The 27,630-nt window shown below is 48.0% G+C and overlaps 1 protein-coding gene across 1 annotated transcript in view; it reads left to right on the top strand.

Annotated features, from left to right (window-relative positions):
* Positions 1–27,630, top strand: part of FRAS1 (Fraser extracellular matrix complex subunit 1) — a 107,997-nt gene that overhangs the window by 70,279 nt on the left and 10,088 nt on the right. The window contains exons 32-61 of the mRNA XM_075150487.1: positions 190–327; positions 1,154–1,186; positions 1,911–2,042; positions 2,667–2,792; positions 3,617–3,864; positions 5,335–5,483; positions 5,931–6,093; positions 6,828–6,963; positions 8,026–8,222; positions 8,619–8,772; positions 9,361–9,624; positions 9,740–9,928; positions 10,360–10,479; positions 10,922–11,101; positions 13,173–13,297; positions 13,997–14,137; positions 15,060–15,287; positions 15,557–15,670; positions 16,909–17,059; positions 18,156–18,315; positions 18,793–18,955; positions 19,416–19,662; positions 20,627–20,971; positions 21,292–21,452; positions 21,840–21,987; positions 22,908–23,113; positions 23,593–23,749; positions 24,433–24,633; positions 25,996–26,183; positions 26,369–26,644. Coding sequence (XP_075006588.1) covers positions 190–327; positions 1,154–1,186; positions 1,911–2,042; positions 2,667–2,792; positions 3,617–3,864; positions 5,335–5,483; positions 5,931–6,093; positions 6,828–6,963; positions 8,026–8,222; positions 8,619–8,772; positions 9,361–9,624; positions 9,740–9,928; positions 10,360–10,479; positions 10,922–11,101; positions 13,173–13,297; positions 13,997–14,137; positions 15,060–15,287; positions 15,557–15,670; positions 16,909–17,059; positions 18,156–18,315; positions 18,793–18,955; positions 19,416–19,662; positions 20,627–20,971; positions 21,292–21,452; positions 21,840–21,987; positions 22,908–23,113; positions 23,593–23,749; positions 24,433–24,633; positions 25,996–26,183; positions 26,369–26,644 — 5,240 coding nt within the window. The remainder of the gene's footprint in view (positions 1–189; positions 328–1,153; positions 1,187–1,910; positions 2,043–2,666; positions 2,793–3,616; positions 3,865–5,334; positions 5,484–5,930; positions 6,094–6,827; positions 6,964–8,025; positions 8,223–8,618; positions 8,773–9,360; positions 9,625–9,739; positions 9,929–10,359; positions 10,480–10,921; positions 11,102–13,172; positions 13,298–13,996; positions 14,138–15,059; positions 15,288–15,556; positions 15,671–16,908; positions 17,060–18,155; positions 18,316–18,792; positions 18,956–19,415; positions 19,663–20,626; positions 20,972–21,291; positions 21,453–21,839; positions 21,988–22,907; positions 23,114–23,592; positions 23,750–24,432; positions 24,634–25,995; positions 26,184–26,368; positions 26,645–27,630) is intronic.

The following is a 27,630-nucleotide window of genomic DNA, read 5'->3' as shown; positions in this document are numbered from 1 at the left end:
CTCTGTTTAATTTCTCATGTCCCAAGAACCCATCCTCAATGCACTTACAGCCATCTGACTCATTCAGGAACCACTGAAGATGTAAAAAGAAGTACCTGGGGAGAGAAAAAGAAGCTGCAGCCCTCTGATATCTTGTTTTAAAAACAAAATGGATTCCTCCTGTTAATACTGAGCTCTCTGCCTCCGTAGGTATCGTGGAGCATAGAGACAGGCCTCTCTCCCCAGTCAGGTATTTCACCCAAGCAGATATAAACCATGGCAAGATTGTTTATCGTCCGCCGACTGCAGCTCCTCACTTGAGAGAGATCATTGCGTTCTCCTTTGCAGGTAAGGAACTGAATGTTCTTTGTAGTGCTGTGTCGGGCTGGTAGAGGTAGCTGGACTTCTTCCTCCGGTCCTGGAATGACTTCATGGTTATGTCCGCACTCGCGAGGCCATGAGGCTTGAACGATACAAAGGAAGTAGGAATCTGCCTCGGAGGAGGGTACCAAGAGTTCACCCGTTTCTTGCGACTTCAATAAGGTTTTCCCCTGTGGTTTGGTATAGCCACATTCAGTGAATTATGGGGATACGGCAGCGTTCGCTGCAGCATTTAGCGTTGTCAACGCTAGTGCTGGATGCTGTGCTGGGCGAACTGCTGATCTGCTGCTGTGTGGTTAGGAACTGTTGCCCCCCCCCCGCCCATGCTTGAGATCTTTGATGCACTGGGGGTTTAGTCCTTGAGATTGAGACTAGAACTGATGAGTATGAACTGAATCAATTTAGCCAGCATATTAGAAGATTTCTGCCATCAGAGGAGTAACAGTCTGGAGCAGGAGGTAGAGGGGCAAAAATAGGACAAACTTCAAGCATGTTTGACCAGTTGATGCACAGGATTGTGCGATGAAGTGACAGTACATGGTAGATGCAGTTCTATGCATCATCATGCCCTCCACTGACATCAAGAGGAGTTTCACGGTTTGGAGGAGGAGGTAGCATGTTATCTCTCATTACCTGAAGCGAAAGCAAGGAAAAAGTGCTTTCCTTGGTGAGGAAAGACTCCAGTCTGGTTGAATGTCAGCACTTGCTTTCTCCAAAAGTTGTTCAAATCCACATCAGTATGTGCATTCCTGTCCTGACCACAATTACTCTGTGCTTGTGTTTGTCCCGTCAGGTCTCCCAGAGTCAGTGAACTTCCGATTCACAGGTATGTGAACCATTTGCTCTTTCCTGGCCAAAGCAGTTTTTATCCTTGTACCCTTCACGTTGCTTGTTACTCCTTGGCCTTTCTTCTGCTGCAAGAACGGCTATGGGTGCTCAGTAGGAATTTCTGGAAATGCACGTGCCTGGGGAATACTAATTCATCTGTGACCCAACAGTGTTTTATAGAAGCTAAGCCACAGCTCGGTAGAGACATCTTTTTCCCGTAGTTGCCTGGAATCTGTCCTAAAAGCCTGATTCGTTCCTGTTTTCCCCCCGTGTGAATAAGGACATCAGAGTTTTACTCTGCTTTTTTTTTAATATAGCATGGAAACATTTCCACAATTAAATTGCTGTTGGTAAGCTGCTTGCTTGTTTAACGTATCTTTACCTTTTCGCGTGCTTTCTAGCACAGGTACGCAAAGTGATCCACCAGCAAGGAGAAGTCCATGTTCCGACTTACGAGCACACCTGATGTATGGAAGATGCATGCACACACACAGACATTTAGAAGTTAGGTTTGTCTTGCTAGGAGTAGAGTTAGGGGCAAAGATAAATACTCTTGGCAGATGTGAATTGTATGTGTATGTCCGTAGACGAAGGTGTAGATTGACAAGGTTGGAGAGAAGTCAGCGACGTGGGGTGGTGATTTTGTACAGAAAGGTGAATTTCCCAGGTGAGTCCCTGAAAACACATCCCTGCACTTCGGTGTGGTTCTTGTCTGTGTCTAGTGTCTGATGGAGAACACACAACCCCGGAGATGGTGTTTGTCATTCATTTGCTTTCTGTGGAGCAGCAACCTCCAGTCTTCCAGATCACAGCTCCGTTCCTGGAGGTCAGCCAGGGGGGCAAAGCCACCATTGGTGAGTAGGGTGGAAGGGATGGGGTGCAGGGCTCAGCCTGAGGCACGGTGTTTATTGCCAGGAGGCCACATGGGTGGAGCAGGGGAGAGTTTTGGTCCCTCAGGAAAGGGCCTGGGAATGTGGCAGTACTCCTCCAGTGTATGGCAGGTCCATTCGTTGGCTGAGGCAGGGGAGAGCAGGATCAGGGACCTGCTGCTCCTCTACTTTTTACCTCTTAGACTGCTCTGCAATTGCTGAATAATTGGTTAGTGGTGTGCTCTGGTACACTGGGTTGTTTAGGATAAGCCACTTTCTGCTTGTGTCAGGAGGTTCTCCGGGGCTTTTGTGGCTACCCCCTTGCTATATGAACACGCGCACATCTCTCATAAGCTGAGGTTTGCATAGCTGTCATTTGTGAGCCATACTGGCAGTAAGTTCTCTGATATGACTTCTGATCTGACTAATTATTTCCATGAAACCAGCAAGCTCTTGGGCTAGGGCAGCTCCAGAATTATTTTACTTTTCACGTAGTGACTGAATTACAGTTTTTTGACTCCATTCACAAAAGCACATCACAAAACCTAAGGGTTATTCCCAGTGTAGCGTCTGAGGATGCTGAAGCCGTGCTCTCTTTCCCCGGCACAGGGTTCCAGTTAGCCGTGAGCGACACAGATACAGCTCCCGAGGGTCTTTTCTTTGAGCTGGTGAAACCTCCCCATCATGGCATTGTGCTCAAGAGCAGCGCAGGCGTGCAGGAGCGCATGAGAGCAGGTGAGTTGAGCAGAAGTCTTCCTCAGCGCGAGAGAGGGGTCAGCCTATGCCTGTCCATCTAGCTGGTTTAGGTGACCAGAAGGAGATAGAGACCTCTGGCAGGTATGGCTGCATCCACAAGTATGTGAATTTTCTGCCTGGAAGGGTGTGACTGCAGGAGGGAGTGCATGAAAGACGTTTTCCCATTTGTTGTTTAGTTCCTCGCTGAATCAGTGCATTTCATGTACCAAGTATGTGTGGGCTGGTTGACAGTCACTCTACTGTGATAACTGTAACCTGCTAATCAAAAGGGATGTTTTGTTTTACATGGTGAGTTATATCTGAAGTAATTTAGTTCACTACATAACGTAGTGAACATTTCTACTGAAGTCTATGTAAACCTGTTGTGATCGAGCAGTCAAAAGCTCCTGTGGAGTTTTACTGTTGATTTTGGTGGCAGCAGTTTCCAGTGTGTAATCAGATGAACAAATATTATCTGTAGGAGAGTAGTGCAAGCAGAAGACGTGGAGAGGGAAGCCTTATCTAGCTATGACAGGCATGAGCTTACAAAGCAGCTGGGAAGAAAGAAGGATCTGTGCACTCCCAGAGAATCGTCAAGAGTCGCTGTGTCTGTGAAACTGTGAAGGTTACAGCTTTTCCTCTGCCCTACATATATACTAGCTCCTTAATAAATGTCTTCATAACTCCCATCCCTGTAAGGATGGTATTAAATGCCAGTTTAGTGTGTGATTAAGTCTTTTGCTAAATTGGGGCCTTAGGTCATTTGAATTGGATTGGTGCTCTGAACAGAGTCTTTCTGACTCGTGCATTTTCTTTTTGGGAAGGTGACACCTTCACCTACGAGGACGTCACTCAAAATGCTCTGCAGTACGTGCATGATGGTTCATCGGCAGCAGAGGACAGCATGGAAATCTCTGTCACCGACGGTGTCACCACAGTGACCACAATGCTGAGGGTAGAAGTGTCCCTGCTGGATAACAACGGTCCACAGCTGGCCCCAGGCTGCTTGTTGGCAATCACCGTGGCTAGTAAAAGCTCTGTGACTCTCTCTCGATTGCACCTCGCTTATATTGTAAGCTTTCATCTATTTCTAAACCCAGTGAATGCTGCCAGCCTCCCTTTCCTTATCCCCTCACAGACCCTTCGCCGCACACACCTCTCTGCCGTCAGTGTGGATGACTGGTAGAGAGCTCGAGTTTTGACTGTCCTGACTACTGCTGCCAAAAAAGGGGATAACAGACTCTTTCATCCAACAGGGTTTTAAGGCTGTCCCTGTTTGACTGTAACAGAGGTGAACTGCCGTGCCAAACATGAGAACGGAGTTAATCCCAGATTTTTGTATCAAACCGACTTGCTAATAAAGCGCATGGATTTGCTAAGTGATAATCCCTTGAAAATTTCAGCCCCCTCAGCCCCCTTCCAAAATTGCCTGGTTCTTTTTCTGGATATATTTGAAGGGGAGAGGTTCAAGCAACCCAAGATGCTGCACTCCTTGGTCCCAGGGGTTGCGTGTTGTGCAAGAGTTATCTGAAATTCAGAAGAAAGGTGTTTTACTCCTTGCAGATGATTTAGCAGCAAATGCACTAGCAGTGGATTTCAGGTTTGCAGATACGCTCCCCTTCGGGAGGAGGGAGGGGAGATTGCAGCACACGTGTGAGGCTGGAGAGATCCAAGGCGGCGGCTGTCAGAGAGGTGATAGGGAACTGCGGGGGGTGAGGTAGGATAAGAAGGCAGAGGAATGTTTTTTCCAAGGGATCCATCTGGATACAAGTCTGGGGCCTGTCCTGTGCTCCTCTTAAAGAGGAAGGCTGACAAGGGAGCTGTTCAGGTTTAATCTGAGTAAGAGAACAGTTGGGGAAAAGAGGATTTCATTCCTGACCCATATGCTGAGCATATGATGATTTCTGCTTTGGGTCTTATCTTTCAAGCAACCAACAAAGACTTTTAGAAGAAAGATGACATCCGAGTTGTGATACCATAGAGATGGTTATATTTAATGTAGTTAAAAAGAGCCAAAATCGGCTTTTAGTTTAACGTGAATCTGGCTTTTGCAGCATTGCTCCATATTAACCTTTGTTTTACTAAGAACTGAACTTAGCTCTGTGTCTCTGTCTGAAACACTGGTGGGCAACGTTACTCCCTGTGCCAACTGTCGGCTAAATTTTGCCTCACTTTATCTGGAGTCAGGAAAAACGTATTACATAAATGGTCCAGTCCACTAGGAGCGTAAAGTAATTCAAAAAAACAAAAATATCAGGTTTACGTCTGGGAGATTGTGTTGATGTGATACAAGGACACAAAGAAAACCTCTCTGAGCTGAGGGAAAATGAAAATACATTTTGTGGTAGATTCTGAAAACGTCAACCCAATTGACGCTCTTCTCATCAATAGAGCTTCCTTTAATATTCATCAGCTGGGGGTCTGACCCAGCTAGCTTGATCTGTTTCTCTAGAAAATATTTTATTCATCCTTCCATTTTTAGCGAAGGGAAACAAAAGCTAATCTTGTCTTGTTTTCATTTGGTTTGTTTCTTCATGTTTAGGATAACAATTCTCCTGACTCGGAGATAAGAATCCAGTTAATATCTCTGCCTGCGTATGGCACCCTCTTACGGATGTCGGGCTCTCATGATGAAGAGCTTTCCAAGGTTCATAATTTCACCATGGAAGACATCAACAGCCAGAGGATCAGGTATCAAAGAGCTATTCTCCTTCAAGCCATGCCAGTTAAAAGCTCAGTGGGCTTTCCACGGGGGTCTCTGGGATATATTATGTTAGTACAATGTATCAAAGATTTTTTTTTCCTTTCTTGACTCTTGTATTCTATGAGTTTATGAATGAGAGCATTTCCTGTGTGCAGAATTAGGTGTTTATGCATGTCTGAAATGCCAGTAGTTGGTGTAGCTTCAAATTATGGGAATTTTTTGTGTGTCCTCAATGTCATGGTGATACTTTAGGTAGGCAACACCTAAAACAGTGATTTAAAAGAACTCGGGGAATGAACGTGAAGGAGTGTTGGGAACTGAAATACCACCTCCCTTTCAAGAGGTGTGCGTTCACCTCTAAATGCAGGGATGAGATGTATTTGCCTGACTGTCAGTGTGACTCCCTGACCCAGACTGTGCTCTGGCTTTCACAGCTACTCCACCATGTTTGAGACCAGCGATCAGCCAGTTACGGACATCTTCCACTTCGCTGTTTTTGATGCTGATAACAACCGGCTTGACAGACAGATGTTCACCATCACTATCACACCTGCCCAGACAATGCCGTCACTCATTGCTTTTGCTGACCACATCACTGTAAGTGGCTAAGGATACTAGGAACAGTGACAAGAATGTCTTAGATGTGAGGAACTGAACAGTTTTCCTGGACTGAGGGGAAATCACTGAAGAAACATGGTGCTGCACATGCAATCCTGTGAGTGCAAAGGGTTAACGAATTACTTGGAGACCAGAGGAGGCTGACAGCACGGCTGCATCCCTGAAAGCTCATCCTCTATTCTAGTCAGGAGCCGGGTTCTCCCTAGGGTGTCCTGTTGATATCAGTGGAACAAGTCTGACTAATCCCTGTTTAATATGTCGTCCCTTATTTCACCAGCTTGTGTGTAAAAGATGAGCAGAATACTAGTCTGAAAACGTCTGGTGCTTTGGACTGATACACAGCATTTCAGACTCCTTATCAAAGCCTTTTGAAGTCAACTCCCTCCTTTCCAGCTTTGCATTCCCCCTCCCTTGCCTTCAAAAGGCTCTCCTCAAGAAGAAATGCAGATCTCGCCTTCCAAGAGGTCAGCATGACTCTGCCAGTTCTCTTCTTGCCCTGATAAAGCCCTCACAGGCTCCTCTTGGGGGCCAGCCAGGCTTTGTTCTTCCCGTCCCACTTCACCTCCCAGCTGATTTCATGCTTAACAGATCTAGGGGAGGATGGGACAGGACTTCAGAGACCGGACAAGCCTCTTCCATAGAGGCTTCCATTCACGTGCTGATGCTTGTTGTGTGCGTTGGCGGTAGTTTTGTCACATGCTTTTGCTTTCCAGGTGGATGAGGGGGGCCGGGTCCCACTGCTGGCTCATCACCACTTAACTGCTGATTATGATACTGCTGCCAAGGAAGACCTGAGGGTCACAGTTATCACTCTACCTATGTATGGCTACATTGAAAACACTAAGACAGGTAAACTGCTTGGCTATCTCTTCTTCCTCCTAGCTGATGAAAGGGAACGTAGGAATTGCCATGCTGGAGCACATCCGAATCTGTCTCACCGCAGCTCCTCAGTGCAGTGCTGGTTGGCATCAGTTGATCATAAAGAGCTCGTAAGGTCAGCGTTACGAGATAAACTGTCTCTGGGGAGCATTTCCTCCTGACTCTCGTTTGTTGGAGACTGGTCTATGTTGTGAGGCTGGGGCATTAAGAGCCTTTTCAAGCCCATGTGTTGTATTTTCATCATGCTTCATTTTGGCTGTCCTTGTTACACAGAACAAACTTTGCTAAATTCCTCTAAATGTCCCAGCAAGCTTTAAGGCTGTGAGAGCTGTAGCAGAGCATGGCTGGTAACGTTCTTTTATCTCACTGTGTTATCAAGAAAAGGTAGGATTTATACCATATTGTCAAAAGGTGTTCATGCAGGAGACTTGTCTGCTTAATCCTGTGTGTGGTCCTAGCAGGAGTGGCATATATCATTTTACTTAAATCATAACTTGCCTTAGTAAAATATCACCATGGGTTGGCCAGTGTAGTGGCTTGTTACAACAGTCATTGCCTTTCTTCTGGAGAGCACAGGTTGCTAACCATTACACATCATCCCTCCTAATTGTGTCCAATGAATGAACTCCAGTCTGTGCCATTTTGGTAATGGTGAGCCTCTCTCCTTGAACAGGCAACGGCTGGGAGATTTTCTTGGGTGTGAGACTTAGTTCTGCAAGGTGAAGCTTGATGTAGAGATCGTGTTGAGGCCAGATGGCACATTAGTCATTGTCTCATCTCGGAAGAAAGCCTAAGTAATTCTGGGACGTGGGATTGCTTGTACTAAGCATAAAACTTTAGCTTCCCTAATGCCTACTCTAATGCAGCAGATGTTGCTTTTTACAAAGGTCACAAGATGTGTGAAAGCCGTGTTGTAGAAATGAACATCCTTCTGCACCCTTCACAATGTGCCGTTCTTCTAATCCTGCTGCTTTTATTTTTAGTTGAGATCAGTGAATGGAACGTCCTTTCACTAGTGGTGTTCGGTTGCAGGTGAGAGTTTTGGCCCGCAGAGTGAGTCTTCTGTGACTGCAGACGCATCCTTTTCCCTTCACGATGTTCTAGAGAACAGCATTTACTATTTCCAGAGCGTCCATGAAAGCATCGAGCCAACAAGTGATGTTTTCAGCTTTTACGTGAGCGATGGCTTCAGCCAGTCTGAGGTGCAGAGCGTGAACATCACAATTCAGGTACGCCTGCGCTCTCTGGCTGCCAGGGCCCTCTCCTTTCACATAGACACATGACTTGTAAAGTGCAAGCTTTGCTCACTCCTTTGTAACAGATGGGAAGGGGATTCAAGGGGGCTTCCTTCTTCCTATCTGTTTCCTTCCTCTAGTGCAGGCACATAATTTGCCAGAGAAGAGTTGTGCATTGCAGCCTCTTCCCCAGGGCTTATTTCTCTGCTGTCTCCTGCCTTTTAGATGCAGCCATGATGCTGGATAAATTTGGAGAGACTGGTGTAGCCCATTAACGGATATCAGCACCAGTACTGTCATTTGGTAGCTTGTATTTCATTCAGGTGGGCAACTGTCTTTTCCCCTTGGCCGTTTCCCTTTTTTGACTGTGTGCCTTTGGGACCTGTGCAGCGGCAGAACGATGAGCCCCCAAAGATGGCGGTGGAGCCTGTCCGAGTGCATGAGGGCTCAGGCGTGGTCGTTACCAACGCCTCCCTCAACCTGCGGGACTTGGACACCCAGAACAGTGAGCTTGTCATCACGGTTACCAAAAGTCCTGAACATGGTAAGTCCTGACAAGCTGCGGGGGTGAGAGAGAGACAGTATGTCTTGGTGCGTCTGTGTCTGTCTGTCGTTACGCCTGTGTGTGTGTCATAGCCCCTGATGGGAGAGAGGAGCCTGGCATATTTGTATAAAGCACATAAAGTCCATTTAGTTTGGCCCAGCAGCCGCAGAGGGATTGTGCTTCAGAACAGACCTATTCTTTGAGAGCTGTCCCTCGCTATTTGTGCGAGAGGGGAAAGGGGGACCGCGTGCATTTCCCTGGGAAGTTCCCTTTTGTGTTACCCCATTTCCTATTGTGGGGGTCAGTTCCAAAGAGCTGAGCAACTAGCATCTATCTGCAGCGATAAAGCGAGGCAGGGTGTCAAGTGAAGGCTAGTGTCATGTTAAACTAGTGAGGGCTGTGCACCCTTTTTCAGAGCTCACGTACGTCACCAAATTCTCACCAGTTTTGGCAATAAGCAGATAACTTCCTTCAATTTTTCCAGCAAGGCTATGTCCTGCTCTGTGCGTCCCGCTGAGAGCTGGCACGCAAAGAGTCCCCAGCAAGCTGTCTTCTCCCCATAATTTTCACCCATCTATTGTTTGTCAGGTCATCTCCGCAGGAGGCAGACTGCTGTGGAGCCCCCGGAGCGTGGACATGTGCTGTCCATGGGCTCATCCTTCACCTACCAGGACATTTTGGATGAGCTGATCGTTTATACTCAGAGCGGTGCAGCAGCACAAACAGACGAGTTTGGCTTCTCCATCACAGATGGTCTCTACACGCAGACGGGGAGGCTGGAGTTCTTCACGGAGCTGCCGAAGAAGCAGACACCCACGTTAGCTGTCAACAGGGGCCTGCAGCTCCCAGTTGGTACGGGGAGAGGGAGGAGAATGTTATGGCTTGGTATTGCTATATGGTCCAGTCTAAACCAGTCGCTTAGCTGGATTGGCTGAAGCTGTTTGTGGACTTTCTTTCTCTGGTCCAGGCTCTGCAGCGTACCTCACAGATCAGCACTTGAAAGCAGCAGCTATTTATTCAGAAGACACAATGATTAGATTTGTCATGAAGCGGGATCCCAGCATGGGCCATCTGCAGTTGACCAAAATTGATAATCCAGTCCAGATCTCTGTCGAAGGACCTGTCAAAAGTTTCACTCAGGCTGATATAAATAAAGGTGAGAGTGCTTCATTTTCGATAATCACGGCAAGTAATATGTGGCCATTTTAGGCGGTCCTGCGAGGAGCAGGGAGTTGGACTCAATGATCCTTATGGGTCCCTTCCAACTTGAGATATTCTGTGATTCTATGATCTTTATGAGGGGAGGAGGATGACTTGAAGCAGGGAAGGGAGAGGGAAAGAAGTAAGATAAGGTTGTTGCGTTAGAGCAGAAGCACGTATCATTAAGCAAGTGTTAAAAAGTCTCTCTCAGCAGGAGAAAAAGAATAAAGAGAAAAAGTAATGAAACCCAAATTCAGAAGCTCTGTCCTGATCCCAGTCCCTGAAACCCCAAGGCCCTCAGCTTATAGTGCCAGCCTGGTTCCAAACTAAGAATTAAATGTGGCAGCTTGTAATAAACCACCTCTTTTCTCCTGTCCCTCTCTCCAGGGCACGTCATGTACAGTCACAAGAAAGGGGATCCTGGCGGAAATTTCGCCTTCACCTTTGATGTGGTTGATGCAGATGGCAACAAACTGACGGACCAGGTTTTTTATATTAGTGTATTAGGTAAAAGATAGTGCTGAAGTTATGTTTTCTTTGCTGCAGAGCTGAGGCCCTCATAGATTCCCATCCCACATGTACTGCAAGTTAAGATGTAATTCTTGAGGTGCAGTTTTTATTCACTGTTAATTCAAAGACCTTTGAAGTTTGGGGCATGGGGAGAGTTTGCGGATGTAAGGATTAGTTATTTGGCTTCTGACAAACTCACTGAAAAAGGTAGAAAAATTCCCCTTAACATCTTCATACTGTCTAGATTGTCTTTAAGACGTTACAATGTTACCGTCCCCTCGATTAATGCCGAGGCCCAGAGTACCTGTTTTGGAATTACCGGTCTGTGAGGTGTTTGTGTGTATGTTGTCTTTTGCTTGAGCCCAAGCAAAGTGTTGAATAACACCGAGGAAAGGAGGGAGACTGTCTCCTAACTCAGCTTTGTAATGAACCCTTTCAGAGGACAGATTTCCCCCCACCATCATCGCTAACAAAGGGCTGGTCTTGGATGAGAACTCAGCAAAGACGATCACAACCCTCCAGCTCTCTGCCGCTGACCAGGACAGTGAGCCGACCCAGCTCCAGTACAAGCTCACCCAGCAGCCGCAGCTGGGGCAGCTGGAGCACGCAGCCTCCCCAGGTTAGCAGGGCGGTATTTTACTCGGTCGGGTACTCCTAGCAGCAAAGCACTTGGAGGGCTTTTGAGCCCTAAAGAATCACTGCAGGAAAAATGTGCTTGGAGGCAGCAGCGTAGAATTATGTTTCCTGTTAGAAATCAAACGGTCATTAGCCCAGAGAGTTGGAGAATAGGGTGGGTGGAGGCAAGGCAGCCCGATAATCACAGATGAGGATTTATTCAGCCTCTGGGTGAGTTTATGCCCCATGGTAAACTTGCCTGGTGGACTTCGCAGATCAGTCCAGCTTGCTGCTGTGTGAATCTCCTCTTTGAGGACCTATTGCTGCCTCTGCATGACAGCCAAACCTTCAACCTTTTCTGTGACCACATATAGTAGAATTCCTGAAAGAATCCATCCCCTAATGTCCATGGTAATAGAGCCCACCTTGGTGAGCAGACAACTTGCTTTCAGTCCCCCTCTTGGGCCAGTATATCCCTTGATCCCTAAACACCAGTCTCTTTTCCCAGCCGTGTTTTGGAGAGAGGAAAAGAACTAACCGCTGGGTTAGTTTAAAAGGAAGCTACGTCGTGGTGTGATGGATACACTGGATAATGAATTCTGGTAGTTCAGAGAGGGGGGGTTGGTCAATCCTGTGAAACTCAGAAAATAAGTACCTGCAAATGTGATCTGAATTTCAGAGTTGCCTTCCACGGCCGCTGACAGTATGAGTGTCCGACCCATCTCTGATTGAATTAGCCTAAATCTACACTGTCATATAATATGCTCTTCTGATTTAGATTATACTCCTCTAAGATTATATTTCTTCTTAGAATTAGATTTCTCATTAACATGAGATTAAAGTGGAAATATCTGCAGTGTGTTTTCAAGATGCAGACAGTCCCTGTACAGCTCAGTTTTAGCGTGTGGTTTGCCTCATCTTCTCACTGTGTAAGATGTCCTCTGGCAAACACGTCGGAAGGGTAGGAATAATGAATGAAAGTTATAATAAGCAAACCCCCTGCTGAGAGAAAATTTAAAACTTGCAATATTTTTGTCTAAATTGCAAACTAAATGGTAAATCTTGTACTTTGGAGACCTGTAAGAGCTGGATTAAGGATTTTATTCCTCCTGTTATTTAAAATGTGATGATTCTGATTTCTCTGCTTTTTCATGTCTGTGATGGACTAAGAAAGATACGGAGTCACACACTGTGAAAGAGTTGTTCCCATGATCTAAACGACCTAAACCTAAGGAAGAGAGTACTAGAGTGTTGAAAAGAGAACCCAAACCTTCAAAGCTAATGAGCTCTGAAAAAATAATGAGCTCTGGAAACCTTGGCCAGTCATCCAGTTCTGGCTCATTTATTTATATCAGATCCTGGTATCATTTGTAGCGTGGCCAATATTTGTCAGTAGCCATTTAAACATGATAAACTGGTGAAAAACTTTTTGTCAGGATTTTTGTTGTTGTTAAGAGCAGCGGTGAGAGTTAAAGGCTCAAGGGCTTTTTAAAACGCTTGTCGGGTACCTTTCTGTGTCTGTGTCACACCTGATGACCTATAAAGATGTCACTATAAGTCAGTGTTGAAAAAGGGGCTTAGTCTGTTCTAAATGCAGGGGTACAAGGAGGGGAAAAGAGAGCAGAGACTTTGAAAGCATTTTTCAAAACTGCTGTGAGGCCAGGAAACCTTTTGCCCATACTCAGTGATCCCCTGGTTAGATCAGTCCTGCACGGGAGTGAAAATCCAAGTGTTACATATACTGTTTTTCTCACAGCTTCTCTCTGCCCTGAGAGGCCCGTCCCAAAAAGGGTGTCCTGGCAGTGTGAGGTGCCATTGTAAAATTGTAAGTCTGGGAAGAAGCCTATACTTTTTGCAGAAGGGGTGCCACTACGTTAATTTAAAAGTTGTTGAGAGGAGTTTTTAGGAGGTTCCTTGCCAGCTAAATCCCTGGCTCAGCTGAGGTTCATGGTACAGCCTGAACTGGAGCAGAACAAGCCAGGACTGAGTGCTTATGGCTAGATACGTTTAGCTCCCTATGTTTTTCCCTGCCTCACTCTTCCTATTGCATGTTTTCCCTATTGTTCTTTTTCTAGGGACAAGAATTAGTTCTTTCAGCCAGGCAGACTTGGCCTCTCGCAGCATCCAGTATGTCCACACCAGTGACATTGAAAAGCATACGGATGCGTTCACCTTTTCTGTTTCTGATGGAACGAATGAGGTAAGTCCCAGTATGGTTTTTTGCCTGAGTCAGAGCAGGCTATTGATTCTGTAGGATGTGATGGGAGTCAGTTTTCCTCTTGCGTGCTTGAGAGAGACAGTTACACGTAGCAAAGGAAATGGAACCAACCACACATGGGCTTGTCATTTGGCGATGGTGGGTGCTCTTACTTCCCCTGCTGTGAGAGATCTTACGTACCACAGGGAAGGGAGCGAGCTCTGTGAAGGGAGGGGAGAGTGACCTGAGATGTAGCCTCATGAGACTGCTTTACCAAGATTTCAGTGTCTGGTTTCATCTGCTTACCAATTGCTCCTGGAGCTCAGCTTTGATCCAGTACACTGACAACATACCCAGAAGCACAGTTAGACCCTTGAGAAATGTCTCCTTCCTACTGTCTGAAAGGGAAAAATCATAGCTGCAAATAGAGGGAGAGGGACAAAGTAGAATGGGGGAGGGAGGGAAACGTGGGTGTCCATAAATATCACAGAAAGAGGAAGAATAAATTAGTGGGGAGGGATAGAAGAGGTCATGTTCACAAGATCTGAGCTTAGAAGCTCTTCTTTACTCACTAAAGAAGGCCAAAATGAAGTGACCCAAACTCAGTGGATCACTGTGATCTCCTTAAAGCATTACTGTTTCAATGAAGTTGCACTCTTGGTAGACTGAATTCCTCAAGAGAGGCTTTTCCTCCTGTTCCAGGTGAGCCAGACATTTGATATCACCATAAACCCTGTGGATGACTCCTTACCCGTAGTGCAAAGCCTCGGGATGACAGTTCAGGAAGGTGTGAGAAAAACCATCACGGAGTTTGAGCTTAAAGCAACAGACGCTGACACAGAGGTAAGGCAGGATTCCCCCTCGCCTCCTCCCTCCCCTGTTCTGCTGCACATCTGGGCTATCAGAAAAATGGGCTTGTGTTCAAAGAGAAAGATTACAGTGAGTGTCATCATACCCTGTCTGGTCACAACATCAAACGAACAGCTTGTGGGAGAGGCCCAGTTTGTATATAAATAGATGAATCGGTGTTTGAGCAAAGCAAAGCCCTGGCTGGAGAAATGGCTTTATCTGGAATGTCTCTAAGACACATAAGCAACAAACTTGCGTGGAAAACATTTAGAAGTTGTGATCAGAGCTACTCGTTGCCCTGTCCCACCTTCTCTGTGAATATTGTGGATTCGAACTGAGCTTATGCCTAGCCTTGACACTGAGTTTATGCCTAGCACAGATGAAAATGACATTTCCTCTTCTGGGTCTGGCCGGAGGCTCAGCGGTGTCCTGTTGGCTCTACCTCACTGCGCTGCCGTTTCCCTGCAGCAAGAGAGCTCCTGGCTGCCTGTTACTGCCCTGAGCCAAAGATCCTGCCCCAAAGGTTATCGCTGCTTCCACCTCGACAGAAGTGACGAGGGGCACGTTGATTAGAACGGCTGCAGAGTGGGGGGCTGCTCTTGTGTTGGAGGGGTTGTCACGAAGGCGAGAGCCGTCTCAGAACGAGCTGAACCAATAGTTTGGTGTGATGTGTCTAGCCTAGCTCTCCCGGATTGGGGTTGTTTTGTAGATAGCCACCTTGGGAGAGGGATAAAGATGGGGCAGGGCTCAGGGTGAATCAGTTCAGCGTGCGGTGCTGCGTTTGAGCCCCTGCTTGGAAACACTGTGCTAGGAAAGCTGTCTGGGCGTAGAGTCCCTCTCCAGGTATCTCGAACTGGAAGAACCTGCGGTCCTGGGGTCACATCATCAGCTTTGCCACTCTGTCTCCTTGGTGCAGGCTGAGTCAATTACGTTCACAGTCATGCAGCCCCCTCGGCATGGCCTGATTGAACGCACCAGCAATGGGCTGCGTTACCACCAAGCCACCACCTTCACGATGGACGACATCTACCAGAACCGCGTCAGCTACAGTCATGATGGTAGCAACTCGCTGAAGGATCGCTTCACTTTCACTGTGTCTGATGGGACCAATCCCTTCTTCATTATGGAGGATGGGGGGAAGAAGGTAAGGGGAGGAGAAGGGATGGGAGCTAATAGAAAGCTATGTCCTCTCAGAGAAGGGGAGACTTAGCTGCTGTCTCTCCACTGAAGATAAGGGCTGAGTGTTCTCAGTTATGTGGCGCCATATGCTTCTTCCCTGGTGTACCAGCCTTTGTGTGTGCAAACTCGCCCCAGGACCTTGATCCCAACAGAGCTGAAGGGAGCAAAGTTGGAAATATGGTGGATGAGACTCTGACTCCCAGAGTAACAGCCTTCTCTCTGAACTTTTGTCAGGTTGTGACAGCAGCACCGCAGCGCTTCAAAGTGGACATTCTCTCTGTGGATGATGGGACACCCAGGGTCGTCACCAACCTGGGTTTGCAGTGGCTGGAGTACATGGATGGCAAGGTAATTGCCTGCCTGGGTTCAGCTTAGATTGTTTCTCAGGCTGTTCCAGGAGAAGGACCTTCACAGAAGAACCTCCTGATCCTTCAGCATTTTTATTTTTGTGATAGAGAACAGGTGTCCCTCTGTACCCATGAAGTGTCTCGGAAAAGGCAGAGGTGTGCAGGGGTGCCTGCACTGCAGCTCCATTAGCTGAACCAGGCAACGTGGCTCCAGGGCACTAAACTGCTCCCTGGACCACCTCCTTCCCTTACATCAGCAGGACCACCAAGCCTGGCCCTTCTTGGCTCTTGCACGAGTCTTGCATGCCTTCCTGGGCGGACACGTCCTGCCCCTTGTCCCTCCTCCCCAGGGTGGTATGTTTTCAGCTTTGATGATGGCGGAGAAGTCTTGATTATGTGCCGCAGCAGCCATGGTAGCGATATATGGCTTTCAAAGAAATGCGGTGTAGGGATTTCCTGCTGTGACATGCCTTTGTTTTGCTGAAGTCCAAACAAAACCCCAGGAAACTCTCTCTTGTGCTTGTTTTTGAGGACCCAGCATTAACCGCAAAGAAATACTTCGGTTCTTCCCAGGAAAAAGGGTTGGAAGGCACTGTAGTAAGAAATTGTGTTAAGAAGTGGCTATCTCAGCTCAAATTCCTGACTTCAGAAAAAGGACTCCTGCAGCCTCAAGCAGTTCAATTCTCTCTTTTTCTCCTGCTGTTAAAGGTGTTTTCTTTTTAAAGAGAAAGCAAAACGTGGTGGATCTGAGGCACATCCGTGTGAGGTCATTTGAAAGAGGACTAGTGCAGGCTCACTGAAGCAGCATGAACGGTCCTGAGTGAATCGTTCAACTTGAGGCTGTCTGCAAATGTTCTGCGCAAAGCCAGGCCTCACCTAAGCATCAGCACAGTTCATGGAGCGGTGGTTTCCAGGTGAAACCAAAAGATTTGCCGTAGCTTTTAGCCCCAGCTAGATAGGGCTGGCCAGCTTGTTCTGAATTTGCTTTTCTTTGAGCCACAATGGTTTTTTTATTAAACAAACCAGATGTGAGGCAGAATTTGAATCCTTTCTGTGCTGTCAGACACCTTGTGGGGCATCTGTCTGTTCAAGGCCGCTCGGTGCTTTTACATCCCCTGGCTTTTCCCTCATGGAGCCCTGTTTGACAGAGGGATGGTTGGGCTTTTTGGATGAACAGTCAGTCAGACTTGCACTGCTGGATCTCCAGAGTTTTATTCCCTTGGTTTGGCTTTAATCCAGGCAACCAATCTAATCACTAAGAAGGAATTACTGACGACAGATCCTGACACAGATGACAAACAGCTGATCTATGAGATAACAAGCGGTCCCAGAAATGGTTACGTGGAGAACAAGCTGAAACCAGGGACAACTGTGACCACCTTTACGCAGGGTACGGAAGTGTTGAGCTGCATACTGTTGCTTTTTTCCTTCAGCTGCTTCAGTTTATGAAGATAGCTTGGGGGGGTAGGGGGGAAAGGTGGGAGGGGAGAAAACACGGGGCAAATCTCAAAGGTGTGTCAAAAATAAGAATTGAACTTTGCTCTCAATTGCAGAAATCCTATAATTTCTTATAGATGCCAACCTGTGTCCTGTAGCACACCCAGGTTCTCCAGACTTGTTAGAGCTGGAGATTTGACTTGGGACAGTAAAGAGGAGTTGTAGATACTGCACGTGGATCTAATCATCACAAGGTCTGGTAGATGTTTAGCCAGCAGTGCAGAGTCAACAACGTGTGGAAAGTTCAGTGTTGCAGGACTGAGGGGCCCTCTGTTAGGAAGGGGAGGCGAGGGAGTAACTGCTTCTACGCCAGTGTGCTCTGTCTGATCGCTGCTCCCTCCAGACTCCCCCGGGCAGGCTGAGAGTGAACTTGCAGCGCAGCCTTTTTTTAGCATTTCTGCTGCTGCGGTTTGCAGAGCCTCGCACCACACTGCATTAGGTCCTGTACAAATGCAGTCAGCAGTTCTGCCTGTCCCTTCTCATCAGGCCCTGCCAGCCATGCCTGGCCTCCCATGTGCTCAGGGGGAAAAAAAAAAAAAAAAAAGAAGTAAAAAAAAAAGTAAGAGACCTATGTTATTTTAGGGCTGAAGCTTGGGAAACATATATTATACTGCAGAACGTCAGAGAGCCCGAACCATCTCAGCAGTGAGAAGGAGCCCTGTTAGGACATGCCAGCTTATAGGAGATGAAATATGCGCTGCCCAGGCAAATTCATATTTCTTTTATTTCATCAAAGCTACTTTAAATTTACCTTATTTTTAAGAATGAGCCATTATAGATAAAGACTAGGCAAGGGGATGTCTTGTTACAGCTTGTAGGCTGGCTTCTACAACAGGTAAGACTGAGGAAGTTAGAAAAGCTGCTGCAGCATAAAGGGCGTGCGGAGAACCCGATCCCTGCGGCCACGCGGATCTACATCTCCGCACTGCTTGTCTGTAAAACTGCCATTGAATTTCTGGGTTGGCTCATTGGATGTCTCCTCCCGGCAGAGGATGTGAACCAGGGCCTCATTCGGTACGTGATGCGTGAGGAGAAGGTTCAGGAGACCATGGACAGCTTTCACTTCCTAGTGAAGGACAGCAAACCCAATGTGGTCAGTGGCAACATCTTCCATGTCCAGTGGTCTCTCCTCAGCTTTACGTACGCCAGGTAAATGCACGGGGTTTACAGCGCTCTTCTGGGTCTTATCTGGAGTGAGGCAGGTTGAGCTCTGTAATACGTGATTGGACCTTCAGCATGGAAATGAAATTCTGGGGCAGTTAGCGTCATTTCTGCCTGTATTTCCCTGGCACCCCGTCAGGACTGAGGTCTCACTGCTGTGCAGCACCACGGGTGGCAATTCCTGTGGAATTTAACGCTGTTGATTTCTAGGGCAGGGGGAGCCGACAGCAGCCGGTGTGGAAGTGGGGACTCATGCACGTGTCAGTGAGGAAAAGTGCCTGCCGGGTTAAACGATGGAGCGGGGTTGCTGAATAGCTGCCACCTGCCCAAGTCCCTGATTAGTAGTGTCCCTCGGATTTTCCGTGGAGGCAACAGTCAGCTTGAGTCTGTGGTGCTCAGTATCTGCATAAACACACGGGGTTTGCTCTCCAGCCTCTTATTTGTATCTGCGTGATACGTTTCCAGCTACAGCGTCAGAGAGAGCGCAGGCTCTGTGAGCGTCACCGTGAGGCGGGTTGGTAACCTCAACCAGTACGCGATCGTCTTGTGCCGCACAGAGCAGGGAACGGCCACCTCCAACTCCGGTTCACAGCCGGGAGAGCAGGACTACGTGGAGTATGCAGGGCAGGTAGGTTGGGGACCCCAGGAAAGGGAAGGTCTGACTACACGTGCCACCAAGCCTGGATGAAAGAACTGATAAAAACACATAGGAGAGTGTGTTTTCTTTCTAAAAATTTGTGGTTTATTTGCTTTCAGAAGAGGGTCTCTTTTTTCATCAGTTTTTTATGTTGGCAGATATGCTTTGCAGCAGTGTTCTGACAGACCACAAATGTTACAGGCTTGCCTGAGTAGGAATGTCACTCCTGATCATGCAAAGGGCTAAAACCGTGACGCAGATCAGAAGGGGTAGGGGTCTACGCACTGCATTTGCTGCTGCCTTTGACCTCCACCAGCCATTTATGCTTGCTTAAGGTCGGTGTCTGATGCCACCCGTGCACAGTGTATGTGACTCAGGCAAGGGTAAGGCAGGAAGGACAGAAAGTTTCAGACCCCAGTCCAAAGAGAGCAGCCCACTTGCTGCCTTCCAGGTGCAGTTTGAGGAGCGGGAGGACACCAAGGCCTGCACCATCGTCATTAACGATGACAACATCTTTGAGAGCATGGAGAGCTTTGCCGTGGAACTCAGCATGCCGGCTTATGCTCTGCTGGGGAACATCACCCGGGCCACGGTCACCATCACCGACACGGAGGACGAGCCCACCCTGCAGTTCGACAGGAAGACGTACCACGTCAGCGAGAGCGCCGGTTTTCTCTCTGCTCCTGTTGAAAGGAAAGGTGGGTCGAGCTGGGCAGAACGACTTTGTGTGCTCCCCTGGGGCTCTGCGGCACGGGAGGGAAAGCAGCTCCGCAGGCAGCGCTGTGGGTGAGACGTGCAGAGTCTGAACCCACGCGGCAGAGAGGGTGGATGGGGAGCCCTGGAGACAACAGTAAACTGGGGACAGAGAGAAGTGAAGCACCTGTGGACAGACGGTGAAGTATGTGTGCCTGCCTAGAGCTTGGATTTTAATTCTGTGCTTTATAGATAATAGAAGTGGTTTAGTGCCTGTATCCTTCAGTCTTCTATCACAAGACTAGGATTACTGCAAAGCTGCTGAGGAGTCTTTGCCGTATATACCTTTGCCAGGCTCAGGCAAACGATTCTTTCCCGCTGGCAGGCAAATAACAGTGACCCCCAAAACAAGTGGTGTTCCCTGGGGTTTCCTTGTCTATGATTTTGGGGTGATTGTTCGATTTTTTGGAAGTAGCTTTGTAGTGGCGCAACTGAAATGACAAGCGACAGCGCAGGGCAGATGTTTTGTTTTTTTTTTTTTCTCTTTCCCAGCTCTGCTGTAAGATTCACCAATCCAGTTAAAACTCCTGGCTTTTGGATTCATTTCCCCTCCCAGCGTGAGCAGGAGCAAACCCTTGTATTTATTTGCTGCTTCTCTGTGATCTAGATACTGTGTTTTAGGTGGATCCTGTCACTGTACTGTATATTCTTTAATAGGCAAGTGCCACCTGTTTTCTGATCATAGTAACCAAGAGTGCAGATTTGGAGTATGGAAGTCAGAGCTAAGCCAGCTTTTATGCAAGTTTAGGAGCAGGGATGGTGTTCTTTTTTACTCCTTACCCTCTTTTCTGAATGCTGCTTTATTATTTAAGTGAATGGTGTCGCGAATGCACCTCCATAAATGGTGTCTCCACCAAATAGAGTAAAAGTGTTTCCATGGCGTTATGGTTTTTTTCTGTTGCGTCTTAGGGGATACCAGCAGCACTGTGTCTGCCATCTGCTACACTGTCCCCAAATCGGCCAAGGGAAGCAGCCTTTATATGCTGGAATCCGGCTCCGACTTCAAGTCCCGGGGGATGGCGGATGACAGCCGCATTGTTTTTGGTCCGGGTGTCACCATGACAACATGTGACGTCACGCTGATCGATGACAGTGAATACGAAGAAGAAGAGGAGTTTGAGATTGTATTGGCCGATGCCTCAGATAATGCACGCATTGGCAGCCGGGCTTCAGCCAACGTCTTCATCGGTGGTCCCAACGATGCCTCTACGGTGTCCCTGGGGAATGCTACTTTTACCGTCAGTGAGGCTGCAGGTGAAGAGTAGCAGGGGGCTCCCCGAGGGCCGCTCCACGCCGCGTTGGGGTGCTTACCGTCAAAGCATGCTTTCACCAGGAAGAGGTATCAGAAGGAGCGATTTAGGGCACAGCAGCAGAATTGTAAAAGATCTGCAGTGGATTTCTGTTCTTCCCTCTGCCCCTGTGGGGAAGGTTGGGGGTTGTTCTCTGCAACAGCCTACGCTGAGTGCAGGAGCAGTGGTGAAGGGAGAAGGGCATGCTGAAGGGAAAGGAGTGCTTTTGTGGTGTGTGGCTGCTTTCTCATCTCGGTTCTCTCTCATGTGCAACTGGTGATGCAGGAAACATTGAGATTCCAGTCCTCCGACAGGGACCTGATCTCTCAACCCCCATCTCGGTGTGGTGTGCCACTCGGACGTCAGACCCTCCATCTGCCAGCCCGGGCATTGATTATGTCCCCAGCTCCAGAAAAATAGAGTTCAGGCCAGGCAAGACAGAAGAGGTGAGGAGCCACTTTGACTCCTGATGAGTCTGCCCTGTCTGGTGACACTTCTCTCTTGTTTACCTTCATACTCTATATTTGCCATTTGCCTGTTCTAAAAATCCTCTCAGGGCCACTTGAGAATTGCTAATGAATCTGCCAGGCACAGATTCACATCTGATCACCCCTACAGCCAGAGAAGATTCAGTCAGGCCACCTCTCCCAGAACAGAGATAGCTGCCTGTTCTCTGAAATGATATGCTGGATTTACCTAGAACATTTTTTCCATTGATTAATGAATTCAGAAAAGGCCTGACATAATGACTTTAAATTAGACACCCAAATGTGAGTGCCGGGAAGGATGACAGCTTTGCAGCTCTGAAAGCAGGACTTCTGCTTTCCTTCTAGTTCTGCACTCTGACAATCCTGGACGATGCGCAGTACCCGGTGATAGAAGGGCTGGAGACATTTGTTGTTTATCTCAGCTCACCCCATGGAGCTGAGCTGACAAAGCCGTTCCAAGCGATCGTGGCCATTAATGACATCTTCCAAGATGGTGAGTAATCCACGGCAGTCCATCCTAGCTCTTCCTTCACACTTCCACGCAGCAGGAGGCTAGTCCATGTTAGGTTATTTCTAGGCTGGATTTATCCTGTTTTCCTGGGATCCTCCCATTCCATTTGGATGCCCCGCTTCTTTCCATGCTTCACTGTCCACAAGAGCTTGGAGTCTTTGGGAGTGCAGAATGAATTTTCCTGTAGTGTTCCCTCACTTTCAGCCTGCTTTGACTCCTCTGCTCAGAGCTCAGTCCTTGTTTCATGCTTTCTGTGGGCCAAAGTCCCCCTCACTATGTGAGAAAGTCTCACTGCATTTACTTTCTCTTGTGTTTTAACGTCTCTTGTGTTTGCTTGCCTAAGGCAAGCACACACTGTATAATCTAACTTTGTAGTAGTCTGTAATAATTTCTGCCTTTGTATCTTTTGTTGAGGTCTGCCCTCTTTGCTGCAAGCTATTTGTTCTGTCTGTCCACAGACAGTAGGATAATGCTTTGAGTCATAGCATCCATTTCACTGCTGAGTCCTCATATAATCCCTTCCTGACGTGCCTTGCAAACACACCATCCCTGTACCGCCAGCCCTGTCTTGTTCTCCAGCGCATTGCAACTGCACCAAAATGTTCGCGAAGGAACAAGTTTAATCAGCTGCTGGAGTAGGTGACTGAGAGGTGACGAGGAGAGATACCTTCTTTCTGAAGCGCTGCAGGCTCTGCTGATCCCGTGCTTTGTAGAAGGATGACGGCAGTAATGGTCGCTTGTTTGTTTGAAACCAAATCCTGTATTGAGGCACAGTAAAGCTGCCGTCTTATTCTCTGGCCGTCAGACTCCATGCAGCAGTTCTCCCAGGGTCTGTATGCCTCGATTAGCTCCTGTCTCTCTGCGGAGCTTGAACACTTGACTCTTTCTGTTGCCTCCTGCAGTACCAAGCATGCAGTTCACCAAGGATACGTACACAGTGAAGGAGAAGGAGGGTACTCTGCACATCCCCATCTTCCGCACCGGGGACCTCAGCTACGAGTCCTCCGTCAGGTGCTACACACAGAGCCAGACAGCAGAGGTCATGGAGGACTTTGCAGAGAGGAGAAACGCAGAGGAGTCTCGCATCACTTTCTTGAAAGGGGAGAAGGTGAGCTGGACCTGGCTTATAGGGAGAATGAAGAACCATTGATGGGAGAGGTTCAGATCCCCTCCTCGACTCTGCATTGTCAGAGGGAGCTGACAGAGGCTGTCCAAATGGCTTTCGTAGACGCTTAAAGTCACAAATTTTTGTGGTCCTGGAAATATGACACAACTCTGAAGGGGTCGTTTGTTTCATGATAAAACTGGTTAAAACATGAAACGCAAATCCTCCCTGTCAGTAGGACTCAGGATTGTTGTAGCAGAGAGCTGTCGGTTTGTGGAAGTAGATGTCTTCACTGCTGTGTCTCATCATGTAACCGTGTGGTTTGTCCACACTGAAGTGGCAGCATTAAAAATAGAAGTGTTTCTTCCGGGATTGACAGTACTTAGACATTAAACCCTAGATAGTGAAGTACCGTGTGGCCTTTAAGTGGCTTCAGGGGATTTATGAATGTTTGCTGTTTTTTCCTGCTTACTTGGCTTTAGGTGAAGAACTGCAGTGTTTATATCAGTGATGACTCTGCCTTTGAACCAGAAGAGCAGTTCCAGGTCTGTCTTGGTAGCCCGCTTGGAAACCATTGGAGCGGAGCTAGGATTGGAAAGATGGACATGGCGACCATCACTGTCACCAATGACGAAGATGGTAAGCAACGAGACTCAACAAGGATGTCGGAGTTGTAGTGTAGGACGCAGTTCCAAGGTAGTCAGCACAGTCTCGTCAACAGTTTGTGGTTTAATTTAGTGCACGTGAATGCCTTCACGGTCACAGCTCTGCGTGCAGGTCACTGATACGGTGGCTTTGTGCACTGGACTGGTCTTAAGGGAGGGATTGAATAACAGTGGCTTGAACCCACCCTTTGTCCCATTTCCCCTTCCCCTGCAGTTGCACAGGGAGTTGCTGTGCTTCCCCTGGGAGATGTTGCCTTCCCTCCACGGTGTCACAGCCTGGAGAGATCTGTGGGGAAGAAGGGGGATGCCAGGTCCCTCTGGTGTGACTGCCAAAGGGGGCTGTAGCATCACCACGTCGCATGGATTTGAGGGCGTGTGGTTCAGTGGGAGGCAGGGAATGGGAGAATCGTTTGCCATCCTCTGTAGCCCAATACATGTGTTGGTTGGATTTTGCCCCACCGCTTGCCCTAATTCACGTCCAACCCTTACAGCTGCAGTTTTGGGCCGCTGCTTTGAGGAGCCCCTTGCTCTGAGGCTGTGTAGGTAGAGTCTAAAAGGAGCTGAGTTTAGCTCACCCCAGTTGCTGAATGCCCTTCATCTGTAAACAGTCAGCTGGTGTGCAAACCTGGGACCTTTTCTTCACTGCTGTTTCTTTAGCACCCACCATTGAGTTTGAAGAAGCTGCGTACCAAGTACGGGAGCCGCCTGGCCCGGAGGGTGTTGCTGTTATAAATATCAAGGTGGTCCGGAGAGGGGATCAGAACAGGACCTCAAAAGTCCGCTGTAGCACCCGCGACGGCTCAGCCCAGGCCGGAGTGGATTACTATCCCAAGAGTCGAATGCTCAAATTCAGCCCAGGTAAAGGGTCCTTGGAGGGAAGGTTAGAGGTGGTGGCGTGACCAGTGACATTTTGTGTATATCAGAAAGGAGCATTGAAGGGAAATATTCAGGAGATTTGGAAAAAGCCACTTTTTGCATGAGGTTTACAACACAACGCAGGTCTAACTGCTCCCGGTGAAGTGAACTGCATTAGCTGTAAGAAGGCATAATATACTTTTAGATTTTGGGGTTTAGATTTGATTTGAGGTTTGATCTTGGGCTCATTACAGTCTTTGTGGGAAGAAACACCTATCCAGCTCTTCAGTGTGTTACAGGTGGGGTGCAAGACTTTTCCCCTTTCCTTGCGTTAGACATGTCCTTTCCCCTCCCCCCTTCTGGTTGCCTAATTATTCTCAGTTCAAACACACTGGTGTTCTGAGCACCAGCCCTCTCCGCTCCACAAGCAGAGTGCCAAGCTGCTGCCCAAGCAAGGGCGACAATGAAAAGGAGGAGGGAATGAAAGCCCGGAGGTGGTGAGCTCTTTACTGAGCAGACTGGAAATGCCTAAGGAGACAGAAAGATGGTTGAGACTTTCTGCTCACTGGAATTAGTGTCACTTGAAAAAATGGGGAGGCCATCCCAAACCTTGCCATGTTTTCTCCTGTGTATAACATTTCATCCCTTTACAATGCCCCGCTGGATGAGAAGGATCTGGGGTTTGGTTTGTTTGGGGTTTTTTTTTCTGTTTTTTTGGTAACGTATTTTAAATATACTACATAGACCACGTATTATGTGGACTTTTTTAAAGTGTGACTCCTCTGGGCTGCAGCCGTGCACTCTGCTATGGCTATAATTTTGTTATCCAAAAAGGCTGAACTGTTAAATGAAGGGTGATCAGAACAGAAGAAGAAACACTAGCATCTGGCAGGTGAGAGCGAAGTGGTCTTCAGAGGATGTAAGGCTCAGCAGAGATCTTTCAGGATCCAGTGCAACAGCTCAGACCATGTTGCTGGACCAAGAAGCCCTCACCAAACAGTTTTGCATACTGGTGCGCGAGATGCTCGCGGCAGGGGTGGGATGTACTTTGGATCACAGATTTTTGCTACAGACAGCTAACACAAGACAAGCATTATTAATCCTCAGATGGCATCTGCTAGTAAATCTGTCACCTGATCAATTGGATCACTTGTCATAGCTGGAGTTTTATGTATAGAGTAGACTCCTGTGTGGACGGGGCTAAATTATTAGCAGCAATGAGCGGCAATAAAATTTATAATGCGTATTTTATCATAATGTTTCAGCGGTCATAGCCTAGACCAGCTGTGCAGTTTTTTTATGAGAACTTCAGAGATACATCTGATGATGAGTTGAGTTCTGTTTCTCTTGCATTTCCTCTCACAGGTGTGAACCACACCATGTTTAAGGTGGAGATCATGTCCAATGAAGACCGGGAGTGGCATGAGTCCTTTTCTCTGGTGCTGGGTCCAGATGATCCGGTGGAATCTGTTCTTGGAGATACCAGCACTGCAATAGTGACTATTTTGGATCAGGAGGCAGCAGGGAGCCTGATTCTACCAGCACCTCCCGTGGTAAGTTGCCCATTGCAATGGATGGGATTTAGTACCCTTCAAGTACAGACTGAAAACCCTAGTGGGGTTTCCGAAATAAAATTAAGAGCTGCGATGATGTAGCAGGCTTGGAGTGTGTGGGAGGATTGCCTTTTTTGCCCCTCCCCTCCCCCCCAGGCTAACGCTGCCATCTTGTATCCGTACAGGTCGTCACCCTGGCTGATTACGACCGTGTGGAAGAAGTGACCAAGGACGGTGCTAAGAAATCCCCTTCCCCAGGCTATCCGCTCATCTGTGTCACTCCTTGTGACCCTCACTTCCCCAAGTACACGGTCATGAAGGAACGCTGCAGCGAGGCTGGGATCAACCAGTCTTCAATACAGTTCAGCTGGGAAGTAGCAACCCCCACGGATGGGAATGGAGCCAGGTCGCCTTTTGAAACCATCACTGACAAAACGCCGTTCACTAGCGTCAACCATAAGGTACGTGGCTAGGTACCGGCACGGCTGCGAGAAGCTGCAAGAGTGCATGGCGTAAGTCAGCGAGGGCTTGGGGCAGCTCTGTCCGTTTGTGTACTGTGTGATCACTCACATGTGAAATTCAGTTGCGTTCCTGCGGCTGAAAAGTCACGGACCTGAAAAAGTGGCTGTGCCTGAATAAGAGCTCAGCACGCTGATGTGACCTGTGTTACCAGGGCTTGGCTGTGGGATTGTCTGCTTTCTTTCCGTCCTGCTCAAGTCGCAGGAAGAGCATAGCTTCAGTTAGGAACCGCTGATCCTTCAGGCACTCATTTTGCTGCATTGCTCCGCATGTGGCCTGAGACCTCTCTGACCCTGGACTGTTCATGTCCTGCCCCACAAACAGAATTGCTGTTTTCCTCTGAGGGCTTTTCCCAGGTGCTCCCAACTGTGATGTCTCAGCTCTTCTCAGGCATCCAGGTGTGTTTCTAGACCATGCCTACTTGTGCATGAGTCTGAGACATTTTTAGCGGGTAGCGCACACTTCAGTTACACAGAGATTAAAACCTAAAATATCCTTGGATTTGGGAATTGGCATGAGACATATGGGTGCTTCTTTGAGGATTTTTTTTTTCTTTTGGCTTCAGAAAATTTAACACTGTTCTTCACTGTTCTCCTGTTGACGTGGGAAGTAGCTGTGAGCACTCAGACACTTCAGTAAATCCCTGGTGGCAGGAGACAGATGGAGCCTGCCAGATCATAACAGCTCAGGCTCCCTCTTCCCCTCCCTTCAGTATTTGGGCAGAGTTAGGAAGCTGTAAAGCACCCGACATACTCGAGCATCTCCTGCAGCCTAAGTAACAAGAGGCCAATCACACCCGCACGCCCAAGTGGCCAAGCAGACATCGGCACGCGCGTGCTCCTAGTTTGCGTTTGCGTGCGCCTCGCCTCCACGCTGCCTCAAAACACCAGCACAAAGTGATTTTGCTACACGGTCAGATGTTGCAACG

The sequence above is a fragment of the Calonectris borealis genome, chromosome 4 (assembly GCF_964195595.1).
Source record: "Calonectris borealis chromosome 4, bCalBor7.hap1.2, whole genome shotgun sequence".
Taxonomy (NCBI): Eukaryota; Metazoa; Chordata; class Aves; order Procellariiformes; family Procellariidae; genus Calonectris; species Calonectris borealis.
Note: the sequence above shows the minus strand (reverse complement) of the source record. Positions and strands in the feature narration are given on the sequence as shown.